This window comes from Panulirus ornatus, chromosome 8, assembly GCF_036320965.1.
Source record: "Panulirus ornatus isolate Po-2019 chromosome 8, ASM3632096v1, whole genome shotgun sequence".
In the NCBI taxonomy this organism is placed as follows: Eukaryota; Metazoa; Arthropoda; class Malacostraca; order Decapoda; family Palinuridae; genus Panulirus; species Panulirus ornatus.
This window is the reverse complement of record NC_092231.1, coordinates 29,667,487-29,684,321: the sequence shown is the minus strand read 5'-3', so window position 1 is coordinate 29,684,321 and position 16,835 is coordinate 29,667,487. Positions and strand designations below refer to the sequence as shown.

The 16,835-nt window shown below is 41.3% G+C and overlaps 1 protein-coding gene across 1 annotated transcript in view; it reads right to left on the bottom strand.

Moving 5' to 3' along the window:
- The window catches only part of LOC139749706 (nipped-B-like protein), a 448,638-nt gene that overhangs the window by 164,437 nt on the left and 267,366 nt on the right, over positions 1-16,835 (bottom strand). The window contains exon 12 of the mRNA XM_071663859.1: positions 11,698-11,860. Coding sequence (XP_071519960.1) covers positions 11,698-11,860 — 163 coding nt within the window. The remainder of the gene's footprint in view (positions 1-11,697; positions 11,861-16,835) is intronic.

Here is a 16,835-nt window from a genome sequence, read left to right as displayed (position 1 = left end):
AACTGCAGAAGTTGGTGACTGAGTTTGGAAAAGTGTGGGAAAGGAGAAAGCTGAGAGTAAGTGTGAATAAGAGCAGGGGTATTAGGTTCAGTAGGGTTGTGGGACAAGCTAATTGGGATGTAAGTTTGAATGAAGAAAAATTGGAGGACGTGAAAGTGTTTTAGATATCTGGGAGTGCACTCAGCAGTAAATGGAACCATGGAAGCAGATGTGAGTCACAGGTGGGGGTTGGGGGCAAAGGTTCTGGAGGCGATGAAGAATGTGTGGAAGGAGAGAATGTTATCTCGGAGATCAAAAATGGGAATGTTTGAAGGAATGGTAATTCAGACGATACTTTATGTTTGCGAGGCATGGGTCTATGGATTGGGTTGTATGGAGGAGGATGGATGAGTTGGAAGAGATATGCTTGAGGACAATATGTGGTGTAAAGTTGTTTGATCGAGTAAGTAATGAAAGGGTAAATGAGATGTGTAAAAATAGTGTGGTTGAGAGAGCAGAAGAGGGTGTGTTGAAATGGTTTGGACATAGGGAGAGAATGCGTGAGGAAGGAAAGATTGACAAGAGGATATATGTGTCTGAGGTAGAGGGAATGAGGAGAAGCAGGAGACCAAATCGGAGGTGGAAGGATGGAGTGAAAAAGATTTTGAACCATTGGGGCCTGAACATAAACCATGGTGAGAGGCGTGCAAGGAATGAAGTGAATTGGAACGATGTAGTATACCAGGATTGACATGCTGTTAATGGACTGTACCAGGATATGTGAAATGTCTGGGGTAAATCATGGAAAGGTCTATGGGGTCTTGGATGTGGATAGGGAGCTGCGGTTTCAGTGCATTTCACATGACAGCTAGAGCCTGAATGTGAACAAATGTGGCCTTTTTGTCTGTTTTCCTGGTGCTCATTCGCTGAAGAAGGGGGTAGCAATGCTGTTTCCTGAGTGGTGGGGTAGCATCAGGAATGGATGAAGACCAGCATGTATGTACATGTGTAAATGTATATGTCTGTGTATGTGTATGTATATGGTGATATGTATATGTATGTATCTGTGCATGTTTGGGCATTTATGCATATATATGTGTATATGAGTGAGAGGGTCATTCTTCGTCTGTTTCCTGATGCTACCTCGCTGACATGGGACACGGCGATCAAGTATAATGAATAAATAAATATACTTTATTATTATCATTATCATACTCAATCGCTGTTTTCCACTGCACTGAGGAAGCGCAAGGAAACAGACAAACAATGGCCCAAACACTCATATACTCATGTATATACATAAATGCCAATACACACACATATGTATACATACATATAAACATACACAGACACATACATATATACACAGTTACATATTCATACTTGCTGACTTCATCTATTCCCATTGCTACCCCACCACATGGTTAATAACCCCCCCAGCGAGGTAGCATCAAGAAAAGACAAAAAGCCACATTCCTTCACACTCGATCTCTAGCCATCATGTGTAATGCACAGAAACCACAGCTCCCACTCCACATCCAGGCCCCACACACCTTTCCATGGTTTACCCTAGATGCTGCATAAGCCCACATTCAGTCCAGTGACAGCATGTCAACCCCGATATACCACATTGTTCCAATTCACTCTATTCCTTGCACACCTTTCACCCTCCTGTAGGTTCACACCCCAATCGCTCAAAATCTTTTTCACTCCATCCTTCCATCTCCAATTTGGTCTCCTGCTTCTCCTTCTTCCCTCCACCTTTGACACACATATTCTTTGTCAATCTTTCCTCTCATTCTCTTCATGTATCCAAACCATTTCAACACACTCTCTTCTGCTCTCTCAACCACACTTTTTATTACCACACATCTCTCTTCCCCTTTTCTTACTTACGTGATCAAATCACCTCACACCACATATTGTCGTCAAACATTTAATTTCCAACACATCCACCCTCCTCCATACAATCCTATCTATAGCACATGCCTCACAACCATACAATATTGTTGGAATCACTATCCCTTCAAACATACCCATTTTTGCTCTCCAAGATAACATTCTCACCTTCCATACATTCTTCAATACTCCCAGAACCTTCACCCCCTCCCCCACCCTGTGAATCATTTCCGTTTCCATGGTTCCATCCGCTGCTGAGTCCACTCCCAAATATCTAAAACACTTCAATTCCTCCAGTGTTTGTCCACTCCCAAATATCTAAAACACTTCAAATTCCTCCAGTTTTTCTCCATTCAAACTTACCTCCCATGTGACTTGTCCCTCAGCCCTATTGAACCTAATCTTACTCTTATTCACATTTACTCTCAACTTTCTCCTTTCACACACTTTACCTAACTGTCACCAATTTCTGCAGTTTCTCACCTAAATCAGCCATCAGCGTTGTATCATCAGCGAACAACAACTGACTCACTTCTCAAGCCCCCTCATCCACAACACACTGCATACTTGCCCCTCTCCAAAACTCTTGCATTGACCTCCCTAACCAATCCATCCATAAACAAATTAAACTGCCGCAAACCGACATTCAATGGGAACCAATCACTTTCCCCTCTTCCTACTCGTACACATGCCTTACATCCTTGGGAAAAACTTTTCACTGCTTCTAGCAACTTACCTCCCAAACCATATACACTTAAAACCTTCCACAGCACATCTCTATCAGCCCTATCATATGCCTTCTCCAGATCCATAAATGCTACATCCAAATTCATCTGTTTTTCTAAGTATTTCTCAAATACATTCTTCAAAGCAAACACCTGATCCACACATCCTCTACCACTTCGAAAACCACACTGCTCTTCCCCAATCTGCTGAACTGTACATGCCTTTACCCTCTCAATCAATACCCTCCCATATAATGTCCCAGGAATACTAAACACACTTATGCCTCTGTAATCTGAACACTCGTCTTTATCCCCTTTGCCTGCATGCATTCCGCCAATCCTCAAGCACTTCACTATGATCCATACATATACTGAATATCCTTACCAACCAATCAAAATCACAGTCACCCCTTTTTTTAATAAATTCCATAGCAATATCATCCAAAGCTGCCACCTTGCCAGCTTTCATCTTCCGCAAACCTTTCACTACCTCTTCTGTGTTTACCAAACCAATCTCCCTGACCCCTCTCACTTTGTACACCACTCCAACCAAAACACCCTATATATGCCATTCTATCATCAAACACATTCAACAAACCTTTAAAATACTCACTTCATCACTACTTGTTATTACCTCCCCATTTGCCCCCTTCACCGATGTTCTCATTTGCTCTCTTGTCTTACGCACTTTATCTACCTCCTTCCAAAACACCTTTTTATTCTCCCTAAAATCTAATGATACTCTCTCATCCTAACTAATTTGCCCTCTTTTTAACCTCCTGCACCTTTCTCTTGACCTCCTGCCACTTTCTTTTATACATATCCAAGTAATTTGCATTACTTCCCTGCAAAAATTGTCTAAATGCCTCTCTCCTCTCTTTCACTAACACACTTACTTCTTCATCCCACCACTCACTACCCTTTCTAATCTGCCAACCTCCCACCTTTCTCATGCCGTATGCATCTTTTGCACAAACCATCACTGCTTCCCTAAATACATCCCATTCCTCCCCCACTCCCCTTCACGTCAACTGTTCTCACCTTTTGCCATTCTACACCGAACCTTTCCTGGTACTTCCTCACACAAGTCTCCTTTCCAAGCTCCCTTACTCTCACCACTCTCTTCACCTCAACATTCTCTCTTCTTTTCTGAAAATATCTACAAATCTTCACCTTCGCCTCCACAAGATGTGATCAGACATCCCTCCAGCTGCCCCTCTGAGTATATTAACATCCAAAAGTCTCTCTTTTACATGCCTATCAATTAACATGTAATCAAATAATGCCCTCTGGCCATCTCTCCTACTTACATATGTATACTTACGTATATGTCTTTTTAAACCAGGCATTCTCAATCATCAGTTCTTTTTCAGCACAAGATGTGATCAGACATCCCTCCAGCTGCCCCTCTGAGTATATTAACATCCAAAAGTCTCTCTTTTACATGCCTATCAATTAACATGTAATCAAATAATGCCCTCTGGCCATCTCTCCTACTTACATATGTATACTTACGTATATGTCTTTTTAAACCAGGCATTCTCAATCATCAGTTCTTTTTCAGCACAAAAATCCACAAGCTCTTAACCATTTCCATTTACAGCACTGAACACCCCATGTACACCAATTATACCCTCAACTGCAACATTACTCACCTTTGCAATCAGATCACCCATCACTATAAACTTGTCTCGTGTATCAGAGCTGGTAAAACACTCACTCACCTGCTCCGAAAACACTTACCTCTCATGATCTTTCTTCTTTTGACCAGGTGCATAGGCACCAATAATCACCCATCTCTCTCCATCCACTTTCAGTTTTACCCATATTAATCGAGAATTTACTTTCTTACACTCTATCACATACTCCCACAACTTCAGGAGGAGTACTACTCCTTCCTTTGCTCATGTCCTCTCACCAACCTTTGACTTTATCCCATGACATTCCCAAACCACTCTTCCCCTTTACCCTTGAGCTTCGTTTCACTCAGAGCCAAAACATCCAGGTTCCTTTCCTCAAACATACTACCTATCTCTCCTTTTTTCTCATCTTGGTTATATCCACACACATTTAGACATCCCAATCTGAGCCTTAGAGAAGGATCGGCACTCCCGCATAACTCTTTCTTCTATTTAACCTTTTAGAAATTTAAATACAAGGTTTTCCCCCCCCAGACACCCTCCCCCTTTTGTTGCCTTCTAAGACACGCAGGGAATACATGGGAAGTATTCTTTCTCCACTATTCCAAAATCCAAAAAAGTTTTGGATAAGGGATACTCAGCCTGTAGAGTCATTCCAGTGGTGTTATATGGATGTGAAAAATGGGCTCCAAATGTGAGAGAACAGAAGGAGAATATGATATAAAATAAATGTCTGAGGAGAGTTTATCATGTAAAAAAAATGACAGGGTAGAAGAGAAAGCTCTGGTAATGAGAAGAAAATGGCTAAGGGAGAAGAAGAGGGTAAACTGAAACAGTTTGGAAATATTGAGAGAACTAGTGAGGAGAGGTTGAAAAAGAGGCTATTGTGAAGGAAGTGGGAGGGACAGGAAGAGATAGAGACTGAACTAGAGACAGGAGTAAGGAGTCAAAGACGGTTTGAAAACTCAGGGCCGAACATGTTGGAGGGTATAAGGTGTGCACAGGATAAAGTGTACTGAACCAATCTCAATGATGGATGTGAGCAAATGAGGCCATCTCATTTGTCTGTTCCCAGTGCTACCCTACAAATGTGAGAAACGGGAAAGAATATATATATCTTTAATTTCTTTTTTTTTTGCTTTGTCGCTGTCTCCCACGTTTGCGAGGTAGTGCAAGGAAACAGACGAAAGAAATGGCCCAACACATCCCCATACACATGTATATACATACATGTCCACACACACAAATATACATACCTACACAGCTTTCCATGGTTTACCCCAGACGCTTCACATGCCCTGATTCAATCCACTGACAGCACGTCAACCCCGGTATACCACATCGATCCAATTCACTCTATTCCTTGCCCTCCTTTCACCCTCCTGCATGTTCAGGCCCCGATCACACAAAACCTTTTTCACTCCATCTTTCCACCTCTAATTTGGTCTCCCACTTCTCGTTCCCTCCACCTCCGACACATATATCCTCTTGGTCAATCTTTCCTCACTCATTCTCTCCATGTCCCCAAACCATTTCAAAACACCCTCTTCTGCTCTCTCAACCACGCTCTTTTTATTTCCACACATCTCTCTTACCCTTACGTTACTTACTCGATCAAACCACCTCACACCACACATTGTCCTCAAACATCTCATTTCCAGCACATCCACCCTCCTGCGCACAACTCTATCCATAGCCCATGACTCGCAACCATACAAAATTGTTGGAACCACTATTCCTTCAAACATACCCATTTTTGCTTTCCGAGATAATGTTCTCGACTTCCACACATTCTTCAAGGCTCCCAGGATTTTCGTCCCCTCCCTATGATCCACTTCTGCTTCCATGGTTCCATCCGCTGACAGATCCACTCCCAGATATCTAAAACACTTTACTTCCTCCAGTTTTTCTCCATTCAAACTTACCTCCCAATTGACTTGACCCTCAACCCTACTGTACCTAATAACCTTGCTCTTACTCACATTTACTCTTAACTTTCTTCTTTCACACACTTTACCAAAATCAGTCACCAGCTTCTGCAGTTTCTCACATGAATCAGCCACCAGCGCTGTATCATCAGCGAACAACAACTGACTCACTTCCCAAGCTCTCTCATCCACAACAGACTTCATACTTGCCCCTCTTTCCAAAACTCTTGCATTCACCTCCCTAACAACCCCATCCATAAACAAATTAAACAACCATGGAGATATCACACATCCCTGTCGCAAACCTACATTCACTGAGAACCAATCACTTTCCTCTCTTCCTACACGTACACAAGCCTTACAGCCTCGATAAAAACTTTTCACTGCTTCTAACAACTTGCCTCCCACACCATATATTCTTAATACCTTCCACAGAGCATTTCTATCAACTCTTATCATATGCCTTCTCCAGATCCATAAATGCTACATACAAATCCATTTGCTTTTCTAAGTATTTCTCACATACATTCTTCAAAGCAAACACCTGATCCACACATCCTCTACCACTTCTGAAACCACACTGCTCTTCCCCAATCTGATGCTCTGTACATGCCTTCACCCTCTGAATCAATACCCTCCCATATAATTTAACAGGAATACTCAACTTTTTTTTTTTTTTTTGTCGCTGTCTCACACGTTTGCGAGGTAGCGCAAGGAAACAGATGAAAGAAATGGCCTAACCCACCCCCATACACATGTATATACATACATCCACACACGCAAATATACATACCTACACAGCTTTCCATGGCCTACCCCAGACGCTCCACACCCCCTGATTCAATCCACCGACAGCACGTCAACCCCGTGCACGTCAATCCAACTCACTCCATTCCCCGCCCTCCCTTCACCCTCCTGCATGTTCAGGCCCCGATCACACAAAATCTTTTTCACTCCATCTTTCCACCTCCAATTTGGTCTCCCACTTCTCGTTCCCTCCACCTCCGACACATATATCCTCTTGGTCAATCTTTCCTCACTCATTCTCTCCATGTGCCCAAACCATTTCAAAACACCCTCTTCTGCTCTCTCAACCACGCTCTTTTTACTTCCACATATCTCTCTTACCCTTACGTTACTTACTCGATCAAACCACCTCACACCACACATTGTCCTCAAACATCTCATTTCCAGCACATCCATCCTCCTGCGCACAACTCTATCCATAGCCCACGCCTCGCAACCATACAACATTGTTGGAACCACTATTCCTTCAAACATACCCATTTTTGCTTTCCGAGTTAATGTTCTCGACTTCCACACATTTTTCAAGGCTCCCAGGATTTTCGCCCCCTCCCCCACCCTATGATCCACTTCCGCTTCCATGGTTCCATCCGCTGCCAGATCCACTCCCAGATAACTAAAACACTTTACTTCCTCCAGTTTTTCTCCATTCAAACTTACCTCCCAATTGACTTGACCCTCAACCCTACTGTACCTAATTACCTTGCTCTTATTCACATTTACTCTTAACTTTCTTCTTTCACACACTTTACCAAACTCAGTCACCAGCTTCTGCAGTTTCTCACATGAATCAGCCACCAGCGCTGTATCATCAGCGAACAACAACTGACTCACTTCCCAAGCTCTCTCATCCCCAACAAACTTATACCTCTGTAATTTGAGCACTCACCTTTATCCCCTTTGCCTTTGTACAGTGGCCACTATGCAAGCATTCCGCCAATCCTCAGGCACTTCATTGTGATCCATACATACATTGAATATCCTTACCAACCAATTCAAAACACAATCAACCCCTTTTTTAATAAATTCTACAGTAATACCATCCAAATCCGCCACTCTGCTGGCTTTCATTTTCCGTAAAGCTTTCACTACCTCTTTTCTGTTTACCAAACCATTCTCCCTCACCCTCTCACTTCTCACACCACCTCGACCAAAACACCCTATATCTGCCACTCTATCATCAAACACATTCATGAAGCTCAAATTACAGAGGTATAAGTTTGTTGAGTATTCCTGGGAAATCATATGGGAGGGTATTGATTGAGAGGGTGAAGGCATGTACAGAGCATCAGATTGGGGAAGAGCAGTGTGGTTTCAGAAGCGGTAGAGGATGTGTGGGGCAGGTGTTTGCTTTGAAGAATGTATGTGAGAAATACTTAGAAAAGCAAATGGATTTGTATGGAGCATTGAAGGATCTGGAGAAGGCATATGATAAGAGTTGATAGAAATGCTCTGTGGAAGGTATAAAGAGTATATGGTGTGGGAGGTAAGTTGTTAGAAGCAGTGAAAATTTTCTATCGAGGATGTAAGGCATGTGTACGTGCAGGAAGAGAGGAAAGTGATTGGTTCTCAGTGAATGGTGGCTTGCAGCAGGGGTGTGTGATGTCTCCATGGTTGTTTAAGTTGTTTATGGATGAGGTTGTTAAGGAGGTGAATGCAAGAGTTCTGGAAAGAGGGGCAAGTATGCAGTCTGTTGTGGATGAGAGAGCTTGGTAAGTGAGTCAGTTGTTGTTTGCTGATGATACAGCGCTGGTGGCTGATTCGTGTGAGAAACTCCAGAAGCTGGTGAGTGAGTTTGGTAAAGTGTTTGAAAGTAGAAAGCTGAGAGTAAATGTGAATAAGAGTAAGGTTATTAGATGCAGTAAGGTTGAGGGACAAGTCAATTGGGAGGTAAGTTTGAATGGAGAAAAACTGGAGGAAATGAAGTGTTTTAGATATCTGGGAGTGGATTTAGCAGTGGATGGAACCATGGAAGCGGAAGTGAATCATAGGGTGGGGGAGGGGGCGAAAGTTCTGGGAGCGTTGAAGAATGTGTGAAAGTCAGGAACACTATCTCAGAGAGCAAAAATGGGTATGTTTGATGGAATAGTGGTTCCAACAATGTTATATGGTTGCGAGGTGTGGGCTATAGATAGAGTTGTGCGGAGGAGTGTGGATGTGCTGGAAATGAAATGTTTAAGGACAATATTTCTCTAGCTGTCATGTGTAATGCACTGAAACCATAGCTCTCTTTCCACATCCAGGCCCCACAGAACTTTCCATGGTTTACCCCAGACACTTAACATGCCCTGGTTCAATCCAGTGAAAGCACATTGACCCTGGTATACCACACCATTCTAATTCACTCTATTCCTTGCATGCCTTTCACCCTCCTGCATGTTTAGGCCCTGATCGCTCAAAATCTTTTTCACTCCATCCTTGCAAATCCAATTTGGTCTCCCACTTCTCCTCGTTCCCTCCACCTCCGACACATATATCCTTTGTCAAACTTTCCTCACTCATTCTCTCCATGCGACCAAACCATTTCAATACACCCTCTTCTGCTCTCTCAACCACACTTTTTATTACCACACATCTCTCTAGCCCTTTCATTACTTACTCGATCAAACCACCTCACACCACATATTGTCCTCAAATATCTCATTTCCAACACATCCACCCTCCTCCACATACCCTATCTATTGCCCATGCCTCACAACCATATAATATTGTTGGAACCACTATTCATTCAAACAAACCCATTTTTGCTCTCTGAGATAACATTCTCACCTTCACACATTCTTCAACACTCCCAGAGGCTTTGCCCCCTCCCCCACTCTGTGACTCATTTCCGCTTCCATGGTTCCATCCCCTGCCAAATCCACTCCCAGATATCTAAAACACTTTACTTCCTCCAGTTTTTTCCATTCAAACTTACTTCCCAATCTACATGACCCTCAACCCTACTGAACCTAATACCCTTGCTCTTATTCACATTTACTCTCAGCTTTTTTCTTTCACACACTTTACCTAACTCACTCACCAACTTCTGCAGTTTCTCACCCGAATCAGCCACCAGTGCTGTATCATCAGCGAACAACAACTGACTCACTTCCAAAGCCCTCTCATCCACAATAGACTGCATACTTTCCCCTCTCTCCAAAACTATTGCATTCACCTCCCTAACAACCCCGTTCATAAACAAATTAAACAACCATGGAAAAATCAGCACCCATCTCAAAACAACATTCAGTGGGAACAAATCACTTTCCTCTCTTCCTACTCGTACACATGCCTTACATCCTTAGTAAAAACTTTTCACTGTTTCTAGCAACTTACCTCCCACACCATATATTCTTAATACCTTCCACAAAGCATATCTATCAACCCTATAATATGCCTTCTCCAGATCCATAAATGCTACATACAAATCCATCTGTCTTTCTACGTATTTCTCACATACATTCTTCAAAGCAAACACCTGATCCACACATCCTCTACCACTTCTGAAGCCACACTGCTCTTCCCCAATCTGATGCTCTGTACATGCCTTTATCTTTCCATATAATTTCCCAGGAATACTCAACAAACTTATACCTCTGTAATATGAACACTTACCTTTATCCCCTTTGCCTTTGTACAATGGCACTATGCATGCATTCCACCAATCCTCAGGCACTTCATCGTGATCCATACATACACTGAATATCCTTACTAACCAATTCAAAACACAGCCACCCCCTTTTTTAATAAATTCTACAGTAATACCATCCAAACCCGCCACTTTGCTGGCTTTCATTTTCCATAAAGCTTTCACTACCTCTTCTCTGTTTACCAAACCATTCTCCCTCACCCTCTCACTTCTCACACCACCTTGACCAAAACACCCTATATCTGCCACTCTATCATCAAACACATTCATGAAGCCTTCAAAATACTCATTCCATCTCCTTCTCACCTCATCACTACTTGTTATTACCTCCCCATTAGCCTCCTTCACCAATGTTCCCATTTGTTCTCTTGTCTCACACACTTTATTTACTATTAGAGCCCATTTGAAACATCCATTCCTCAGGAGAGAATTAAGAGGTGAGGTGACTGTAAGTTGACTGTCCTGTCAAATAACAGAACCCTGGGAGGCAAGAATGATTCAAGGTTAGTGACACTAACAACTATACCAAATGTGGATAAAACAAAGACTGAGGATACTTTCTCACAGTGAAAATGCATCATCTGACTAAGGAAACAACACAATACGAACAAATTTCACTAATAGTCTGCTAAAGTAGTGTAAAGTAAATTGCATGAATACTATGCTGTCATTTGAACAAAAACCTGAAAACTCCAGGACAACATTAGTCAGTTTCCTTTAGGGGGTCTGGTTCTGATGTTCAACACATATACCAAACATATCTAACTCACCATAACTTGGCAAAGAAGCATAAAAGCTCTGACAATATACTGATTAATTCATTCCTGGAACCTGGTCCTGATGTTCTTCACATACATTAAACACAAATACCTGGATACAAAGAGGCAAGAGTCTGACAGCTTTCAAGCACCTGACAGAAGAAGCAATTGAAATATGGAAAACAAAATTGTGAAACTCTCAAGAATCTTGTGGATAAAAGATGACTGAGGAAATAAAAAAAAATAAATGAGGTAAATGGAAGAATGGAAGTAAGTCCAGGTGAGGTAAGACTCTTAACACATTAAACAGAACTTGGTATTCACAATCCTTACCGGTAATCCGCATCTGATTTTTTCATTCTTGAGATCAAAGTGTTTTAAGAGAAGGCCAATTGTATATAGTGCTCTTCTGAAGAGAGGTTTTAATGTTGCTAATTTTGGATTATTTGGATTCTCTTCACTTAATCTTTTGTAGTCGACAATAAAGATGTGATATCTGAAAGAGAAAAACTACTTTTATAAAAGCAAATAAAAATACCATCATAATGTGACATGTGTCTCTGCATTTACATAACTGAATGGAAAAAAACTACCTCCTCTGACTGACTGATAATGGAAGCTGAAAACCACTATATGAAAACACATACAATAAGTTTCCCATATAACAGAGGGGTTGTAAATAACCAGTTAGCAAATAACCTACCCTTAAATGAAGCAAATATTTTCCCCTCATTTGGAGCTCCCACCAAAATTAGGTTTCCCCCTAAGTGCTTGCTCTAATCACACATATGTTCAACACAAAGCTAATAAGAAAATAAAGCAGCCTGTCAGGTCTACATAGGTCAGTCTTGTGCAAGTGCAAAACCATCTCTCCTTTGTTTAACATCTACTTTTTAAACTTAAACTTTACACTTTCAGCTGAATATAGTGATAATACCAACGAAATGCAAGGAGTCTGCATCTTAACCAGGAGGCTAATCACACATCAATTTGAATCTTAATCCAAAAATCAGTTTACTTATCAACACCATTTGTTTACATTGGAGAAACATGGACCTCCTTCCTGTATACATAAACTGACAAATATATTTTTCTTTCATATTTGTTCATTGTTTCGTGGGTAGTGACATAGCACCAGGAACAGAAGAAATGGCCTCATTCACTCAAATCCATTTTCTTCCTGTCATGTGCAATATACTGAAACCAAAGCCTCCGATCCACAACTAGTCCCAAACACGTTTCCATGGCTGCTTCATATACCCAGGTTTAATCAACTGATAGCACTTCATCCCCTGTATACTACAACGCTACAATCCACTCATCTCATGCATGCCTTTCACCCTCAGCATGTTGAGGCCCTGAGCACTCAAAAACCTTTCCACTCAATCCTTCCATCTCAAATCTGATCTCCCATTCTCTCTATCCCCACCACTTATAACATATATTCTTGCTGTCAACCACTCCAGACCCATTTTTTTCCATGTGTCCAATCTAGTTTAGCACATCCTTTTCATCTCTCAACCATAACCTTATTTTCAAACTTCTCACTTACCCTATCATCAATTACTCGATTAACTCTCCTTAATTTTCACACTTCTCACTTACCCTATCATCAATTACTCGATTAACTCTCCCTACACCACATTTTGTCCTCAAACATTTCATTTCCAACACATCCATCCACCTCCATACATTCTTATCTACAGCCAATGCCTCATCTCCATAAAACAACACTGGGACAATCATACCTTCAAGCACACCCATTTTTGCCTGCCTAACTAATTCTGTGGTTCCATTCAGTGTTATGTCCATTCCCAGGTATATAAATTTAGTACTCCATCTTTCACCTCCAATTTGGTCTCCCACTTCTCCTTGTTCCCTCCACCTCAGACACATATATCCTCTTGGTCAATCTTTCCTCACTCATTCTCTCCATGTGATCAAATCATTTCAAAACACCCTCTTCTGCTCTCTCAACCACACTCTTTTAATTACCACACATCTCTCTTATCCTATTACTACTTACTCGATCAAACCACTTCACACTACATATTGTCCTCAAACACCTCATTTCTAACAAATCCACCCTCCTTCGCACAACTCTATCTATACCCCAAGCCTCGCAACCATATAACATTGTTGGAACCACTATTCCTTTAAACATACCCATTTTTGCTTTCCAAGATAATGTTCTCGACTTCCACACATTCTTCAACACTCCCAGAACTTTCGCCCCCTCCCCCACCCTATGATTCACTTCCGCTTCCATGGTTCCATCCGATGCCAAATCCACTCCCAGATATCTAAAACACTTCACTTCCTCCAGTTTTTCTCCATTCAAACTTACTTCCCAATTGACTTGTCCCTCAACCCTACTGTACCTAATAACTTTGCTCTTATTCACATTTACTCTCAGCTTTCTTCTTTCACACACTTTACCAAAATCAGTCACCAGCTTCTGCAGTTTCTCACACAAATCAGCCACCAGCGCCGTATCATCAGCGAACAACAACTGACTCACTTCCCAAGCTCTCTCATCCACAACAGACTGCATACTTGCCCCTCTTTCCAAAACTCTTGCATTCACCTCCCTCACAACCCCATCCATAAACAAATTAAATGACCATGGAGACATCACACACCCCTGCCACAAACCTACATTCACTGAGAACCAATCACTTTCCTCTCTTCCTACACGTACACAAGCCTTACAGCCTCGATAAAAAGCTTTCACTGCTTCTAACAACTTGCCTCCCACACCATATATTCTTAATACCTTCCACAGAGCATCTCTATCAACTCTATCATATGCCTTCTCCAGATCCATAAATGCTACAGACAAATCCATTTACTTTTCTAAGTATTTCTCACATACATTCTTCAAAGCAAACACCTGATCCACACATCCTCTACCACTTCTGAAACCGCACTGCTCTTCCCCGATCTGATGCTCTGTACATGCCTTCACCCTCTCAATCAATACCCTCCCATAATTTACCAAGAATACTCAACAAACTTATACCTCTGTAATTTGAGCACTCACTTTTATCCCATTTGCCTTTGTACAATGGCACTATGCAAGCATTCCGCCAATCCTCAGGTACCTCACCATGAGTCATACATACATTAAATACCCTTACCAACAATTCAACAATACAGTCACATTTTTTAATAAATTCCACTGCAATACCATCCAAACCTGCTGCCTTGCCGGCTTTCATCTTCTGCAAAGCTTTTACTACCTCTTCTCTGTTTACCAAATCATTTTCCCTAACCCTCTCACTTTGCACACCACCTCGACCAAAACACCCTATTTCTGCCACTCTTATCATCAAACACATTCAACAAACCTTCAAAATACTCACTCCATCTCCTTCTTACAACACCACTACTTGTTATCACCTCCCCACTTGCCCCCTTCACTGAAGTTCCCATTTGTTCCCATGTCTAACACACTTTATTTACCTCCTTCCAAAACATCTTTTTATCATCCCTAAAATTTGATGATACTCTCTCACCCCAACTCTCATCTGCCCTCTTTTTCACCTCTTGCACCCTTCTCTTGACCTCCTGCCTCTTTCTTTTATACATCTCCCAGTCATTTGCATTATTTCCCAGCAAAAATTGTATGTGGGTGGGTTGTGCCATTCTTTCGTCTGTTTCCTTGCACTACCTTGCTAATGCGGGAGACAGCGACAAAGTATAATAATAAAAAAATAAAATTAATAGTAAATGTATTTCTTACTTCCTAAATCTTTACAAAAAGGAACCATTGTTCTACAAGTGGAATCATCAGTAAAAATGAATAGTTGGCATAGCCTGTATAGTGTATGGAATGCTTGTGAATTATCACATCAAATGGATCAGTAAACCTCTTGTAAGAGAAGAATTAAAAAATTTAGGAAGGGGAGAGGGGGGTGAACAATAGATTTTCATACTTCACAAAGAAAATTTACAGGAAAATAAAACCTGCATGCAGCATTTAGTGATTTAGAAACAGCAAATAATCAAGTCCACAGGAAGGCCCTATGGGAAACCGATTATCTATGGTGTGCACCCAAGACTCCTGAATACTGATAAGAGCTTTCAAATTGGAAAACTATTTATGTAATAGTAAAAGGGGTTACAAGTAAATTCCCTTACATATATGAAGAGTGTGTTAAGTCAGTAATAACTATTCTGCCCCCTTTTGAATTCTAATCCTTTTGTGGCAATAGTCATAGACAATCATCTTCAATCATTTCTCTGACTCTCACAAAATTCACCCCTTTTCACTTGCACTCAAGCACACTTGCCTTGTATAGTTTCATTCCTCACAAAAGCCTACATTCTATTTCTAACTACTACCTTCCAAAACAGCTCATTCATTCTTATCCTAAGACATCTTATTCTTCATCCACTATTTAACTGATCTCTTTGGGACTCTATTCTGCATTGTACAAACCACCTATCTATTCTTTCTTACCACAAATGTACCACTAGTCCTTACCAATTATTTTTCAATACCTTCATATAATGTGTGTTTTTATGGACATCATTGTGTTGAAAACTGCAACACATGCACACTGATGTACACATTCCAGGTATTCCTTCACCTATGTTATTAATGTCTGGGACACCATATCTACCAATCACTCCATCTCCATCATCTATCCATCCATTTGAGACGTCTATGGTTTCTTCCATGATCCATCTCCTACAGAGAAGATTCTTGTTCTCACAAGAAAATATCTTTAACCTTCTCTTCTCTATTACTACAGTCCTAAACATATTCAGTTAAATATCTCAACTAACAGTCCAGTGTTCAACACACAAGCTATCACACATCTTCTCAATCCAGTTATTTATCTATGTTCCCATTCCTTCCCTTATAAAACTATATCACTTTGTCAAATCACTCCTTCCCATTCAGAAATCCATTTGCCTTTCAATCCTATCTTACTGAAATTAGCATACGTAAGTTATCACTTCCCATTTGCTCCCTTGTCTTATGCACTTTATTTACCTCCTTCCAGAACATCTTTTTATTCTCCCTAAAATTTAATGATACTCTCTCACCCCAACTCTCATTTGCCCTTTTTCTCACCTCTTGCACCTTTCTCTTGACCTCCTGTCTCTTTCTTTTATACATCTCCCACTCAATTTCATTTTTTCCCTGCAAAAATCGTCCAAATGCCTCTCTCTTCTCTTTCACTAATACTCTTACTTCTTCATCCCACCACTCACTACCCTTTCTAATCAACCCACCTCCCACTCTTCTCATGCCACAAGCATCTTTTGCGCAATCCATCACTGATTCCCTAAATACATCCCATTCCTCCCCCACTCCCCTTACTTCCATTGTTCTCACCTTTTTTCATTCTGTACTCAGTCTCTCCTGGTACTTCCTCACACAAGTCTCCTTCCCAAGCTCACTTACTCTCACTACCCTCTTCACCCCAACATTCACCCTTCTTTTCTGAAAACCCATA